Source organism: Electrona antarctica, assembly GCF_951216825.1.
Source record: "Electrona antarctica genome assembly, chromosome: 15".
Lineage (NCBI taxonomy): Eukaryota > Metazoa > Chordata > Actinopteri > Myctophiformes > Myctophidae > Electrona > Electrona antarctica.
In genome coordinates, this window is record NC_136796.1 from 3988086 (window position 1) to 4003371 (window position 15286).

The following is a 15286-nucleotide window of genomic DNA, read 5'->3' on the forward strand; positions in this document are numbered from 1 at the left end:
CTCTATTTACACCCATGTGCAACCGTGAGTCTACACAGCACGTCAAGGTGAGAGCCCCCACCCCTACTTCCAATAATGTAATCTGTATTCTTGCCTGACTCCCCCTTGAACTCAGAGCTACTATATGGGAATCTGTGAGTCTTCACACTTAGCTACGGCAGTCTGTTTGAATGGAAATTTTATAAACGTATTAACTACAAGAAGTTTTATTGAGTGTTGTCTACACAGCCCTAACTTCTGTCACCAAGCATAGAAATGTTAAAAAACAAACAAGTCGGGCCCTCAGGCCAATAGTATGTTAAATTCAACAACACCTCAGAGTCTCAGAGGACATTGAAAACAATAGCCTGCTCTACGGGGCGCCCACCCCCACCCCTCCTACACCCCCATCATAGAATTACCCCCACAGGTAGGGGGTCATAGACCATCACTGGCATCCCCAAACACAATTTATTTTTATTTACTAAACAAAAGGTATTCAAATAACATCATTGTCTCCCGCATGCCCTAATCCAATTACATATAATTACCCCCGTCTACCCCCATCCTCGCCCCCACAGGGAGGGGTTCACAGACAAGCCCAAACATGCCCCCACCCCCACCCCTCAAACACTCCCACTCTGGTGACGTCATCAAAATGGCCGCTAGCCACGCCCACAGGGTGCCTCAGTCAATTATGCAGGAATTTGGCCCTTTTTGACCATTATCGGGTGCCTTATTACTACTCCTGTTGTTGCTCGAAACAGGGCAGTCCCGATGAAGGCCCGCTTCTCCCCCGTCCCTTTCAGGTTGAATCGGCCCATCAGGCTGTTACTCATGAGCCTGTAGCAAAACAAAGTTACATCCATTAAGGATTATTTTTTGTAAACATGGCATAAAACCTTAACTTTTATACAGGTCCTTTAGCTCACACCAAATAACTGTTCAGACATATTTGAAACACTGTATACGAAACACTGTATACCTATTCAGAACTTTGTGGACGCACTCCTTGGTGTCTCTCCCCCCAATGCGAGAGAGTTGCAGCACCTGTTGAATAATTAAGTTCATGTAAACTTCATAAAAACAGTGTGCAGGTGCATATTATACTGCTTTATATGCTGTTAATTACTCTTGGCTATACATACCAGGGTTTTGAAAGCTGCTTCATCACCTAGGCGTAGCTCCTCCCTGTCGAACTCCTCCAGGCCGTCCATCGTCTCCACATGACTGGTGGAAGTCTCTGGTTCTGCTCTTGCATTCCGGCGCACCTCGTTCCTGATGTCGACTAAGATGGCTAAGGACTTCCTCTGGTATACTGAAAAAAGGAAATACATTTATATGAACACAAATTTAAATGTTCTCCAACATTCATAGACATCACCCTACAATGATACAAAACACTGCCGTTTGAAGTGGGAGGCATACTTTGGTTCGATATATCATTGGTTCAAAGGAGCATTGCTCTGAGGTGCGCGTTAAGGTTAGGTTTAGGTGTGCTGCCCCGTGGGGGGTTAGGGTGAGGGTTTGAGATAGGTTGTCGTTATCGGACCAATGATATGTCGGACAAAACGCATGTACACGTTTGAAGTGCAGTTTGTGTCCTGATAGGAAATGAGGACTGAGGGAACATAAGGAGAGAAAGGCCAGATGAGAGAGGGTTCCAAATTATAAGTTCTTAATCTTGACCAGTGACCCGTCCCCTTTGAAATAGCTCAGAACTTACCTGCTGTTGGCCAAGGGAAATTGCTCTGTGACCATACGTCATTCTCCACTGCTGTTATAAAAATAAAGGTACTGTATTAAAACTTCCCAAGACACAGATGACCATGCATTAGATGAGAAATACAAGTCTGGCATACTGTAACCAATACTACTTCATTTTACGTCTAATTATAAAGGCATTGATTACTTGAACTCACCATGCCCGACTGTGTCCCTGGATCTGTCAGATCTGGACCTCTGACGGTGGGACCTGCTGTCACCATGCCTGACTGTGTCCCTGGATCTGTCAGATCCGTGGGACCTGCTGTGCACTCTGGATCGGATAGAGTGTGTGGACTGGACAGAGTGTGTGGACCGGACAGAATGCCTGGACCGGATAGAGTGCCTGGAGTCACAGGAGTCTTGGCTCGCACTGTGCCTGGAGTCGAAGCTGGATCTAGACCTAGGACATTAGAGGTTTAATTAATTATTGGACATGTATAAAACACCATGTCACACTGAAAAAATGTTGACAATCACACCCGATACAAATATAGTTCAATGCACCTGCTGACAGGTGGCTTTGCGGCCAAGCTCGAAGCTGTAGGAAATCCCTAGGCCAGCGATAAGGGTAAGTCAGTCGCTACTGTGCCTTACACGTACCTGGAGCGATGGTCATCATGCCTGCCGGAGATTTTATTTGCATGTTGAGCTCCTAAAGAATTCACAAATGGTGAGATTAAACATGGCTGATTAGTAAACAAAAGTAAAAACATTTTTAAAATGTGACAAATACTCACTGGATGGTGATGTGCTCTGGCGTGATCGGTGTGACTCTGAAAAATAAATGTAAAAAATCTTACGTTCCAAATATTATTTTGTAGAAACATGACTACATGTGATGCATACTCACAGCTTGTGAATGGTAATGAGTTCTACAAAATGCAATTTAAATGTGTTGGTGCAATAGAAAGTCAATACTTACGGGGTGTCGACATTGGGCTCTTACGGGCTACCTTCTGTGAGCCTAGAGAAATAGAAAAACATATCTTAGATTCAAAATGTGCAGTTCAATATAAACACAAGGTTTTTTTTACAATGCACATACTCACTGGGTGTGGAAGTGTGCCTGCGCTGCGATCCTTCATTCTGGCCAGAGCGAGCAGACTCTATAAAATATTATTGAGCTAGTTATACTCACCGCTTGTGAATGGTAAGGAGTTCTACAAAATGCAATTTAAATGTGTTGGTGCAATAGAAAGTCAATACTTACGGGGTGTCGACATTGGGCTCTTACGGGCTACCTTCTGTGAGCCTAGAGAAATAGAAAAACATATTAGATTCAAAATTTGCAGTTCAATATAAACACAAGGTTTTTTTACAATGCACATACTCACTGGGTGTGGAAGTGTGCCTGCGCTGCGATCCTTCATTCTGGCCAGAGCGAGCAGACTCTATAAAATATTATTGAGCTAGTTATACTCACCGCTTGTGAATGGTAAGGAGTTCTACAAAATGCAATTTAAATGTGTTGGTGCAATAGAAAGTCAATACTTACGGGGTGTCGACATTGGGCTCTTACGGGCTACCTTCTGTGAGCCTAGAGAAATAGAAAAACATATCTTAGATTCAAAATTTGCAGTTCAATATAAACACAAGGTTTTTTTACAATGCACATACTCACTGGGTGTGGAAGTGTGCCTGCGCTGCGATCCTTCATTCTGGCCAGAGCGAGCAGACTCTATAAAATATTATTGAGCTAGTTATACTCACCGCTTGTGAATGGTAAGGAGTTCTACAAAATGCAATTTAAATGTGTTGGTGCAATAGAAAGTCAATACTCACGGGGTGTCGACATTGGGCTCTTACGGGCTACCTTCTGTGAGCCTAGAGAAATAGAAAAACAAATCTTAGATTCAAAATATGCAGTTAATATAAACACAAGGTTTCTTACAATGCAATGCATATACTCACTGGGTGTAGAGGTGTGACTGCGCTGCGATCCTTCATTCCGGCCAGAGCGAGCAGAATCTGAAAAACATTGAGCTTTTAACTATACTTACTCACTGCTTGTGACTCATGGTAATTATATACACCTACTGAATGTACAGTAAATGTGTTGTACAATGGAGAAATACTCACTGTGTACAGACCCCGCAGCATGACTAAACTCGGCCTCTTCGTCATTCAGCAGGACATCTAGGGAGTCTAAAGGCAACATGAACAGGCTGATTCACACATGTTTTAAAGTGTATAAATCCATTCCAAAATAATTCACAGGCAGTTATAACACCATGGTCATGAATGGACTTTAAATGTCAACGGGAGATGTTCACTCACGTGGAGGAGTGGACATTTCCCTGCCCTGAGAACTCTCTGCAGGCTTCACTGGGAGAGACATGGCTGGGTTTTTAGAGTCTGAAACATAAGAATCAGCTTGTAAATGATTTCACGTTGTGTGTACCCAATACATTAATATACCATTTAATATAACAGATCAATACTCACTAGCACTAGGTTCTTGGCTGGACTGAAACTTCTGTGGTGGGACAGGGAATGAGGGCAGCTTCTTACCTATACAGATGCAATATAAAGTAAAACATATCAAATATAATACAAAGAAAATAGTTTATTCTTTTACATAGTACTTTAAATGGAATAGAGAACGTTACCCTTCACGATGTTGGCCTCCTCATCAGATTCTGTTACAAAAGAAGATATAAAACATGGTCTACATGTGAGGCCAACTTTCATTGTTCCCAAGGCTATGCAGTGCCCGATGGGCACAGGTCTAGTATTTACAAATTACTTGAGAAACCTACCAAACGTGTCTACATAGTTATTATCTTTTCTCTTAGTAGCTATCCTCTTGCCTCTTCCAGCATCCGCAGCTTCTTCCTCCTCCTCCTCTGCATGGCTGGTCATGACGTATTTCTCACAGACACGTTTGCTAGCTAAAAGTTAAACATTGATTTAACCATTTTCACTTGATTCTTGACAAAGAAAAAGAAAATAAAAAAAGACGGAAAAAAAGAAACTTGCCTGAAGAAATCTTTTCCTTTACCAACTTGTACGTGTACCAGTCCTCCTGAGGATCCATTCGTTTCTTGGATGCCTTTTCAGGGTTCTTGTTTGGCCATCTAACGACGTTACGGTTAGTGTCAATCCAATTACTTGGTATGGTGGCCTCATACTCAACTTCATTCTCCAGCCACACAGCCCTGCTATACATGACCTGAAAAGGACAGCACACACATTGCAAAGTTTGCATTAGAAAAATGACAAACCATATAAATCATGTATGTAGTAGTCATGTTAGTAGAATTCCGGCAGAATTCCGGCTTGATTGATTAGATGTGACAAGATCAGAAATGGCTACATTAAGAGTTTAAGCCATGTAGGAAAGAAGGTGCAGTGAGGTAAAGCAGGCGAGTGAGGTAAAGCAGGAGAGTGAGTCAGCAGCGAGGTGAGTCAGTGGTGGACGGAGATGGGATAAGGATGTTGCAAGACAAATAGAAGACCTGTGCTGAGACATGCTGGGGATGCTCTAGGTGCAGCTGAAAGAAACAGATTTTAACCTTTAATACTCCAGACCATGGCGAAGGGGTATGAGGACATATCCACCGGTTTCCTGTGGGAGGCAAGCCACCTTGCGGAACAGATCCTTTTCACGCAGCAGTCGATATTCCCTCCTGCCCCGCCCATCTGTTGTGCACACTATGTTTAGGAGTTTGGAGCTACATGGTTCGTGAAATAATGGTGACGTGTGGCGCTGATCCAAAATCTCACAGGCTAAAGTCCCATCTGCATTCTTCTGTCTAACAAAAGCAAATTTGTCGTCTTTCAGAAGAAAACAACTGTCCTTTTCTTTAACAGAAACAATTGCTTTAGGATGCATTTTGCTAGTGTTCAATTGTGAATGTTCAATTTCTGACAAACGCCTGGTGACTTGTTCCAGGGGACTTCTCCCACTCCTCACGTGTTTCTTGATTTGTTGCAGGTAGTTCTCAAAAGGAAAACAGGAAATGTCATTTAACGAACAGTTGAAGTGGCTGACATCTTCATGGAGATGAATTAGTCCATGTACATTGTATACAGAAAAGGTGTTGCCATAAAGGTCAGGACAGCACTTGACAAAGTGTTTTATTAGCTCTTGAGCATATTGCAGGTAAGCAATTCAGGGGACAGCACCTTTTTTAGTACCACAGGTCCTGTGTATAGCAAAAATTGGCGTAATTCAGTGGCCTTCCACCTATCTAGCTCCTTTAAACCCCGGGGTTGACGCGCAAACTCACTTGGCATCTTGCCTCTCAGTGCAATTAGTTGTTGGGATATTAAATCCTTCTGCCTCACAGATAAACGACAAATCTTTGGACCACGGGTCAAGAAATTTAACATGCGTCTAACCACGCCCAAGCTGACCATGTGCATGTAATCCAAAACAAATGAGGTAACACAAGGTACTCCTGCATCAATTAGGGGGCTAGCACTAGTTTGATGGTTGCTGTACTCTACTCTAGAAAAGGCTTCGTCTGTTCGAGAAGTACAGTCCTGTTCAATGAAAACCATTCTTCTCTCAATTAATTTACCTCTGACGTTACATCTTTCACATGCCTCATAGGAATTATGACCCTTGATAGATTTTAGATATGCCCTTGCTGGCGCATCACAGATCAGAGCCTCAACATGGACATTGTACGTTCGGCCTTTGAACACTATCCCATTGACTTTGAGCTGTTCGTACTCAGTCAAAAAGTCTTTAAGATAATCGTTAAGAGGACTAGGCTTACTGTGTCCACTATACATGGCTACAATAAACGGGTCGAAGTGGCCAACCTTTGCCAGTATTGGCCAGAACTGTACGCTGCTACTTTTAAAAAGTGGGATGCCATCAATGTTAACAGATAATTTTAACTGATTGCTCTCTATCCGACTTAGGAAACGGCAGATCCCCTTTTCCAACCCGTAGTACCTGTACTGCCCCCCACATTTGTCTTCAGTGGAATTATGCTGTGGTGTTGCAAGAAGTGTCCTAGCATCTGCAGGCAATAGGTGACCTTGCTTTCTCAATATGGACAATAAATCATTCAGTGATCTGTGTGTCTCCTTGTACTTTAAGGCCCACTGTCTCAAGTTCTCTTCAAAGCTGACAGCCACTTCAACATTATCATTTAGTTCCTTTTCTGAGTCAGTAGACCAATATTCTATGTCAGTGTCAACGTCAAAACTATCCGACGGCTCCGGATTACTGTCACTGTTAGAACTGTTTGGAGTCACAGGAACATTATCGTCACTACTCTGAGCCCCAGGCATGTCGTCACTATCAGAATTACTTTCAAGCTGCGCCAGCAGATCATCATCATTCTGACGTAGAAGCAGTTCTATATCTCGTTTGCGTTTTCGCCAGACTCTCTTGTAAGCAGCTGCCATCTGAAAACAGACGGGAGTCTACATAAGTTTAGTTTAACAGTATATTTGAAGTGACAGGACAACCTGATGTGCTACGTCTTGTACCTTGTTTGGTTGGCTTCAGGCTGTTCAGGGCTGGACAGGACAGCAACTCAAGGCCTGGACAGGACAGGACAGCAACTCAAGGCCTGGACAGGACACCGCAGCAGATGAGAAGACCACTTGAGAGAGAGAGAAATTAAATTCATTAGACACACTCAATTAGAATATGAATAATACGTGGCTAGAAGCAGTTCTATATCTCGTTTGCGTTCGCCAGACTCTCTTGTAAGCAGCTGCCATCTAAAAACAGACGGGAGGCTACATACGTTTAGTTTAACAGTATATTTGAAGTGACATGACAACCTGATGTGCTACGTCTTGTACCTTGTTTGGTTGGCTTCAGTCTGTTCAGGGCTGGACAGCAACTCAAGGCCTGGACAGGACAGCAACTCAAGGCCTGGACAGGACAGGACAGCAACTCAAGGCCTGGACAGCAACTCAAGGCCTGGACAGGACAGGACAGCAACTCAAGGCCTGGACAGGACACCGCAGCAACTCAAGGCCTGGACAGGACACCACAGCAACTCAAGGCCTGGACAGGACACCGCAGCAGATGAGAAGACCACTTGAGAGAGAGAAATTAAATTCATTAGACACCCCCCTCAATTAGAATATTAATTATACATGGCTAGAAGCAGTTCTATATCTCGTTTGCGTCACTCTCTTGTAAGCAGCTGCCATCTGAAAACAGACGGGAGTCTACATAAGTTTAGTTTAACAGTATATTTGAAGTGACAGGACAACCTGATGTGCTACGTCTTGTACCTTGTTTAGTTGGCTTCACAGTCAAGGCCTGGACAGGACAGCACAGCAGATGAGAAGACTTGAGAGAAATTAAATTCATTAGACACCCCCCTCAATTAGAATATGAATTATATGTGGCTACCACACCAGTCACTGACACTTAATGACAAGAGGATTTTTTTTTAAATGTTATATATATATATATATATATATATATATATATATATATATATATATATATATATATATATATACACACACACACACACACACATATTTTACAGGTACAAAGAAAGATATGTGTTTATTAATCTTAACCCCCCCCCCCATTGAAAGAAAAAAAAAGGAACAAACTAATACATCTAAATTATAATTAGCAAAAATGTCAGACCAAAAAAAAGGGGGCATAGATATATACAATTAATTTGATTAGGGGTTGTTATAGAAACAGCAACCAGGCCGTATATATACGTTAACTTAAATTCCAAAGCCATACGTACACTTGTTGCAGATTATAGCTAGCCATCTCTTGGCCACAGCATACACGTGTTAGCTACCCAGCAGCCGAGCAGGCCTAGCCACTCTGGTTATAGCAACTAGCTTGCTATAGCGTGGTGTTAGAATTGGCTATAAACTCATTATATATAGCTCGGGGCATTCCAGAGCTAGCTGGTTGCAGGCCACGCGTATACGTCCAAATGCTAGCCAAACGCACACACCACGCTAACGCCGGTAGCAATGCATGCAATGCACTGCTAGCATGGTTTTGCTAGCAGCTAGGCCGCCATTCCAAATACGGCCGAGGCCCGAGAGTATTCCCATGATGAATACAATTAAGTTTGAACAATATTAGCAAACACACGTGAAACATTTAGATTCAGAACATTGACATTTATAAACGTACATTGGCCTTACCTTAATTTGACTTTGTACAGGGATAAGGATATTAGCGTCTTGCCGTCTTGAGCAGTGCAATTTGCATTGACAAAATAGCTGAGCAGTACGGCCTTCAGCCAATCAGAGTAGGTCACATGTTGCCCCAGCCAATCAGGATTCTGTTCACTATTGTGTACGCGAATCCTATACTCTATGACGCGCATACAAGTTTATATTATTATTAATTATAAGATTCATTATAATTAAAATAATAATACTAATAATACTACTACTAATAATAAAGGCGCTGTTGTTGTTGTTGTTGTTGTTATTATTATTATTATTATTATTATTATAATTACTTTAAAATAATAATACTACTTATACAAAAGCCCACTCAGGTGGGCAGACAGATTTGTAAGGGGGGGCGACTCCGCCGGCGCGGGTGGGGTGTCAAACCCACATTGGGTGGGCAGGACGCACGTTTGGGTGGGCTATGCCCACCCCTGCCCCCCCCTAGAACCGGCCCTGAAATTTGTAGCAAACGTCCATACAACGTCCATACGACGTCAACAAAACGACCAAGGCAGCTGTCGAAATAAATAACGGGATATCGACGTCATTATGGGGTCTGGAAATGACGTGAAATTCCAAGACCTGAATACGACGTGGTACGGACGTCGTATTCAGGTCCCCGACCGACGGACGTCATTTCGACCTGAATAGGACGTCCGTACGACGTCGCATGTTTGCTGGGAACCATCATACATCATCAGTCGGCTTCAACCTCATTTACCAGCTCGGTCTGCTACATGTCTCTAATTTGCTATTGATGGCGACGTAATTAAGATATGTTTAAAGATATGTTTCAATGTTGGGTGGGTAAAAGGTAACGTATGTATGTATACATGTATGTATGTATCTATGTCGGTAAGAATGGTGGTCCCTTATTGGCTGTTGATGGTGACGTAACTAAGGTACGCTTCAAGGTTGGTATAAGGTCAATAACGGATCTAAAGGATTTAGAACAGCAGTTGTAATAGACATTAGTTAGTAGCAGTACTTGCGCGCTCTGCTTGTACACAAGTAGTCACCTCGACAGAGTGCATTTCTAGTACCTGTTTATTTCGCAAGCTTGTAGTTTGTACTCTACATTTAGTGGGTGAGCAGCGTCAGAACGAACAAATTATGTGTAGACTGTTGCTTTGATGTGTAGATTGTTGCTATGCTGCGGGGCAAGTATGCAAGTACTGAATGAATGAATGAATGAATAACAGGCTTAACATACATACAGGTGGTTGCTTATAACAAGGGTTCTCAAACATTTCCAATACAAGTCAAGGAACCAAATTGATGTACATTTGGAGCGGAACCCATCTGAAAAGGTTCTGTGCCAACATGTTTCATAATCTTTCTAAAGTAGCAGATGTACAAGCTCGCAGCATGCTGCTATTTTTAAATAGCCAACAAATACATGGATAAAGTGGTTACAATAATTATTATTGTGATGCTTTATTAACCACACACACACCACACCACACACACACCCCTGGTGTTTCCCGGACCCCACTATAATGTATAACATGCAGTGATGTCAGACAAAACAGAAACTGCAGATTTTAGAGTTGTTGTCGTGTCCCTTTTATGCCCATATATGGAGTGTTAGCCATGCCCCAATAATGGAGTCCAAGCCCGACTATGACATCGGTATGACCGACCAGAGTGGAACCGGGACCAGTGGCTCTGGACCGGACATCCCACTCTGGCACATCACTCACTCCCTTCGGTCAGCATGGCTGCGACTTGTTCTTATCGCAATATGCTGTGTATGACGTTGTCTTATCGCAATATGCTGCTGCCAAACTGTCCCCATGGACACATACTGAGACTGACACACAGTCACAGTGCCCCTTCACCACGGAGGACGGTCCAGTGTCTGCTAGCGCAGGTTAAAGTTGGCTCCAATAGGAGAAAAGCCTCTTCCTCCTTCCCACCACCACCCTCTGGCAGAGACAAACGGTTGGGGCCTGTGACGTGGAAGTCTTTGGGGGTGACGTTTGCGGTAGGAGTTGCTCTCCTCGTAGGAATGAAGTATGTCAAGAAGGAGAAGGAGGAGTCTATTGAAAGAGGGCGGACAAAGTCATTAGGAAAGCCGTCGCTCGGTGGTCCGTTTTCCCTCGTCGATCACAACAAGAGACCCAGGAAGGATGCAGACTTCTTTGGCCAATGGGTGCTCATCTATTTTGGTTTCACGCACTGCCCGGACATCTGCCCGGACGAGATCGAGAAGATGGTGGAGGTGGTGGATAAAATCGACCAAATCAAGTCTCTTCCCAACCTGACCCCCGTTCTCATCACCATCGATCCGGACAGAGACACACCAGAAGCTCTAGCTGCCTATGTGAAAGAGTTTTCCCCGGCGCTCATTGGCCTGACGGGGTCGCAGGCTCAGCTGGACCAGGTCTCCAGAGCCTACAGAGTGTACTACAGTCAAGGACCAAAGGATGAAGACAATGACTACATTGTCGATCACTCAATCATCATGTACCTAGTGGGCCCAGATGGACAATTCGTGGATTATTTTGGACAGAATAAAAGCAGCAGCGAGATCACCAGTTCCATAGCGGCACACATGCGAAAGACGTACAAGAAGACAAAGTGAAAGCAACTGCACAGCACTTGCACGTGAAGGACTTGAACCCATTTAGATTAGTACATAGTAGTAGGCACCTAAAACCGTGCACCTAAACCGGGCAGAGATTTTGTTGGCTCAGAATGAAAGTGTTCTGTAATTGCTGCAAATGAAACAACCATTCATTAATGTTTTAAATGGCTTTATATTATAAATAGTACTGGGATAAAGGAAATGCTGCCATAAAAAAAACAATACATAAAGCTATGACAGCCTTCCAATGCAGTTCCAAAGGACTGCGCGCCGAAACGCGTTTGTCTGGTATGACTGCTGCTGCGGAGCACTATCATTATTAAATAAAGACTCTTACTTGACTGAGTGCGGATTATATTCATTTTCTATAAATTAGAACTTTGCACACCTTTAACATGACATTTCTCCCTTTAGGCGGTGGATAGCCCACATGCAAGGACTCTCCTGCTATAGTCAAGATTGTAAAAGCTGGCTGCGGTAATTCCTCTTGTAAATCCTGTCTCGATCTTAGGTGTCCTAGGGTTCCGCAAATGTTCATCTGCTCTCTGGTTCAGCCGGGTCCGGCTACTGTGAAAAGCCAGGGTGCCTTCCACCACAGTTCACTCCTAGTCTGTAGTTTACAGTCTCTTGCCTTGTTTCGTCTGCCCATGCAGTCAACCTGGACCAAATTTGTATTCAGGCGTTTAAACTTGTCACATACCCCCAGATGGTGTGTACCGCAATCACAATAGGGCAATACTACTTCCTGTCATCTTTGCCGATTTGCTCTTGGTATGATCTGCAGAGTTAGGTGATACCACCGTACCATGTATGATGGTTGCTAAGCAACAATTACAATTTACAATTACAATTTAGGCATTTAGCAGACGCTCTTAATCCAGAGCGACTTACATTAAGCAATAACAAAAAGCATGGCATACATCACATATATAAAAAGTAGTTATCATGAATCATGCGTAAACTAAGAACGTAACAGTGGAGTATCTATGTAAACTATACATACTATACTATATACATGTGTACTATAAAGTGCTATGACTACATAAAGTGCAATTCTAGAGCTGTCTACGTAACAAGCTATAAGTCTGTTTAAAATACTATCTAAGTCTACATAATGTGCTATCTAAGGGGCTAGGCTAGGGCAAGTGCTACGGGCCATGGTGGAGTCTGAAGAGGTGGGTTTTCAGACTACGGCGGAAGATTGGGAGTGAGGCTGCAGTTCTGACTGCGATGGGAAGTGCATTCCATAGTTTTGGAGCCAGAAGGGAGAAGAGTTTGGGACGTGTGGAGCGTTGTCCCGGCGTTTTTAGTGAAGGTACCTCCAGCTTCCCTGCATTGGCTGATCTGAGTGCGCAGGAGGGTTTGTAGGGTACGATCATACTTGTGAGATATGGGGGGGACATTTCTGAGTGAGTGGCCCTTGTGGTCTATCAGCTTGTGCTTTAATCTCGACCTCCATCCATCCAGACAGGTTTAAGAGGGACGGTACATTGACGCGTCTAGGGTAGATGAATCGCCGGAACATTGATTCCAGGGTAGGGTGATAGTAGTTTCTGCAGGAGTTGGGTACTGTGAGACTCACAGTTCCGTTCCGCCTCTCCTTCCCTTTCCAGCTGGGTTAACCTGCTCACCAGCGAACGTACGTTCAAGACAAACATCTTGAATGCCTCTGTATCTTTTCGGATACTAGGTCCATTCATCAACTCACTGATACGCTGAAGTGCCACTTGATGAGGCTTCCCAAGCCTGTCGTTGATATAGCTCCAATGCCCTTGCATCATCATGCTGTCCACAGTGTTGGGAAAGTTCATTTATTTTATGAACTAGTTCAGTTCACAGTTCAGAAATTTAAAAAGGAACTAGTTCAGTTCATAGTTCCTAATTCAACATTTTGAACTAAAGTTCATGGTTCCAAAAAATTTTAGTTGTTTTTCGTTCTTTTCTTTTTTTTAAAAATTATTGCCACAGCCCATAGCCATATGGAGCCGCAGACCTTATTGAATAAAAAAACCCTTGGGGATTAATAAAGTGACAACTTTTACAATATCTCCATTACCATTATCCAAATTAATTCCTTATTATATATATTTATTTTTACATTTTGGGAAAAAATAGCTCTTTGCAATGTGAAATGACACTGAATTCTTAATCCTTTTCCTAAAAGCTGCATGCTTTTATTGTGAAGGGTCTCCGTTCTTACAACCTGCAAGCTCCCAGCCTCACAGCCACAGCCTACAAGCTCACAACGCGTTGCGGATGCACATTTCGATCCACATTTCCACACAAAAAACTGGCGTTTCTTTTTTGTTTTAAAGGACCTGTAACATAAAATTCAACTAGAACTATTGAGAAACTGAAGATGTTCCCCTTCCACAGCTCAGTGGACAGAAGCCCTCTGTTCTAGGGATTTATTGTTTTGTTTTGTTTTGTTTTACAAAGAAACATAATGTGTGTTGAAGAGCATCGTATAAATGCTTAATTTATAGTTTTAATTAGCAAATTAACAGTTTTTCCATGGATTCAGTTCACTCTAGAGCGGATACTCTTATTTTGAAGAGATCGTCCACCGGAAGTCATATATAGGTAATATTTGCTGGCCAGACACTGCCTAGAGTTCACGCGAGGGCCAATGAAATTAAATGCTGCCTCAGACAGACACATTCCCCATGGGCACATTTGAGCCGACAGCCGCGGACAGAAGAAGCTGTGTTTTACGTAATTTCCGAGTTTTTAGACAGCTGGTGGATGGAAAAGAAGCTCCACCCACGCGGCATGTTGCCGCAGGGGCAAGCTTTTCCGGTAATCTGGCCGACGCGGCAACCTGCCGCGTGGGTGGAGCTACTTCTCCATCCACCAGCTGTCTAAAAAGCCGGAAAGACGTCGGGAGTCAGCTTCCTTTGGCCGCGCCTGTCGGCTCAAATGTGCCCATGCTGACTCCAAGGCATATAAGTCACATCTGCCTTTGTTCTACGACTCCGAGTTTAAGGTTGCTTCTCCGTGTATTTTACTCTTGCCTCATTGTAGGCAACACATCATGGCAGTTTATACCACCTGACAACTGCATGATGTTCCAGTACACTTTCATCATCAGTATTGTGAACGTGAGATTATGACGAAGAGTAAGTGCATTTTTATTACAAATTCATGTTGTGTAAGAAGAAGTAATGGCGGTAATAACGCCATTTGCTATAATGTTCATACCTATGTGGCTGGAGGAATTCTAAGATGTGTTTTGATAAACCTTTCCTTATGTACAGTTAAGTCCTACTCATACTAGTATCGATCTACTGACTGTACAAAAGTATCGATTTGTAGCGTCTCGAGTGTGAACTGAAAAACATTTTCTACAGTGTTTTCATTTGGCCACCAGGGGACGTCCTTTTTCATTATAAACTGGTCAATATGTTTATGGGTGAATGCATCACTCTACCGGCCACTCCACCCCTGAACCACTGCCGCCCTGCCCCCAGATGTTAAACTTTCTTTAGCCTATATTCATTCAGCAGGCTGCAGCTTTATAACTCTCCGTTGAAGGTTTTACACTGGATCACAGCATTCTGCAATAATTTGATATGAACTGCGATTTTGATTAAACGGAAAACTAGTATCGCATTGCATTTTTGAACCTCTTCATTGATGGTATGTAAGGTTTCTGAAGGTAAACTAAACAGATTTCCTGCTGGTGATTTCCACAGGGAGTGGAGTATCAAGAGAACAACACGCATTCAACGTTGTCAAAGGAACAGCGAGAGATGTACCAGGGACATAGACTGCTTGATGCAAACATGAACCCTGTAGTAAAGTTGT

At 43.1% G+C, this 15286-nt stretch overlaps 3 protein-coding genes across 3 annotated transcripts; 1 reads left to right on the forward strand and 2 right to left on the reverse strand.

Moving 5' to 3' along the window:
- Positions 1 to 674: 674 nt before the first annotated feature.
- Positions 675 to 2195, reverse strand: LOC306938703 (uncharacterized protein; the record flags this gene model as incomplete). Its single annotated transcript, XM_079522968.1, has 6 exons — positions 675 to 822; positions 965 to 1029; positions 1128 to 1297; positions 1706 to 1756; positions 1902 to 2140; positions 2191 to 2195. The coding sequence occupies 6 exons, from the start codon at positions 2193 to 2195 to the stop codon at positions 675 to 677; spliced, it is 678 nt and encodes a 225-aa protein (XP_079379094.1).
- A 750-nt stretch (positions 2196 to 2945) lies between these two features.
- On the reverse strand, positions 2946 to 4612 carry LOC306938704 (uncharacterized protein; the record flags this gene model as incomplete). The annotated part of the gene is made up of 10 exons (XM_079522969.1): positions 4506 to 4612; positions 4356 to 4385; positions 4192 to 4257; positions 4024 to 4101; positions 3826 to 3891; positions 3658 to 3714; positions 3529 to 3570; positions 3368 to 3424; positions 3242 to 3283; positions 2946 to 2998 (listed from the first exon to the last, which is right to left on the reverse strand). Exons 1-10 carry the CDS (start codon positions 4606 to 4608, stop codon positions 2946 to 2948), a joined length of 594 nt encoding a protein of 197 aa, XP_079379095.1. The 5' UTR covers positions 4609 to 4612.
- Positions 4613 to 10663: 6051 nt separating this feature from the next.
- On the forward strand, positions 10664 to 11476 carry LOC306938706 (protein SCO1 homolog, mitochondrial-like; the record flags this gene model as incomplete). The annotated part of the gene is made up of 1 exon (XM_079522973.1): positions 10664 to 11476. One exon carries the CDS (start codon positions 10664 to 10666, stop codon positions 11474 to 11476), a length of 813 nt encoding a protein of 270 aa, XP_079379099.1.
- Positions 11477 to 15286: the final 3810 nt, after the last annotated feature.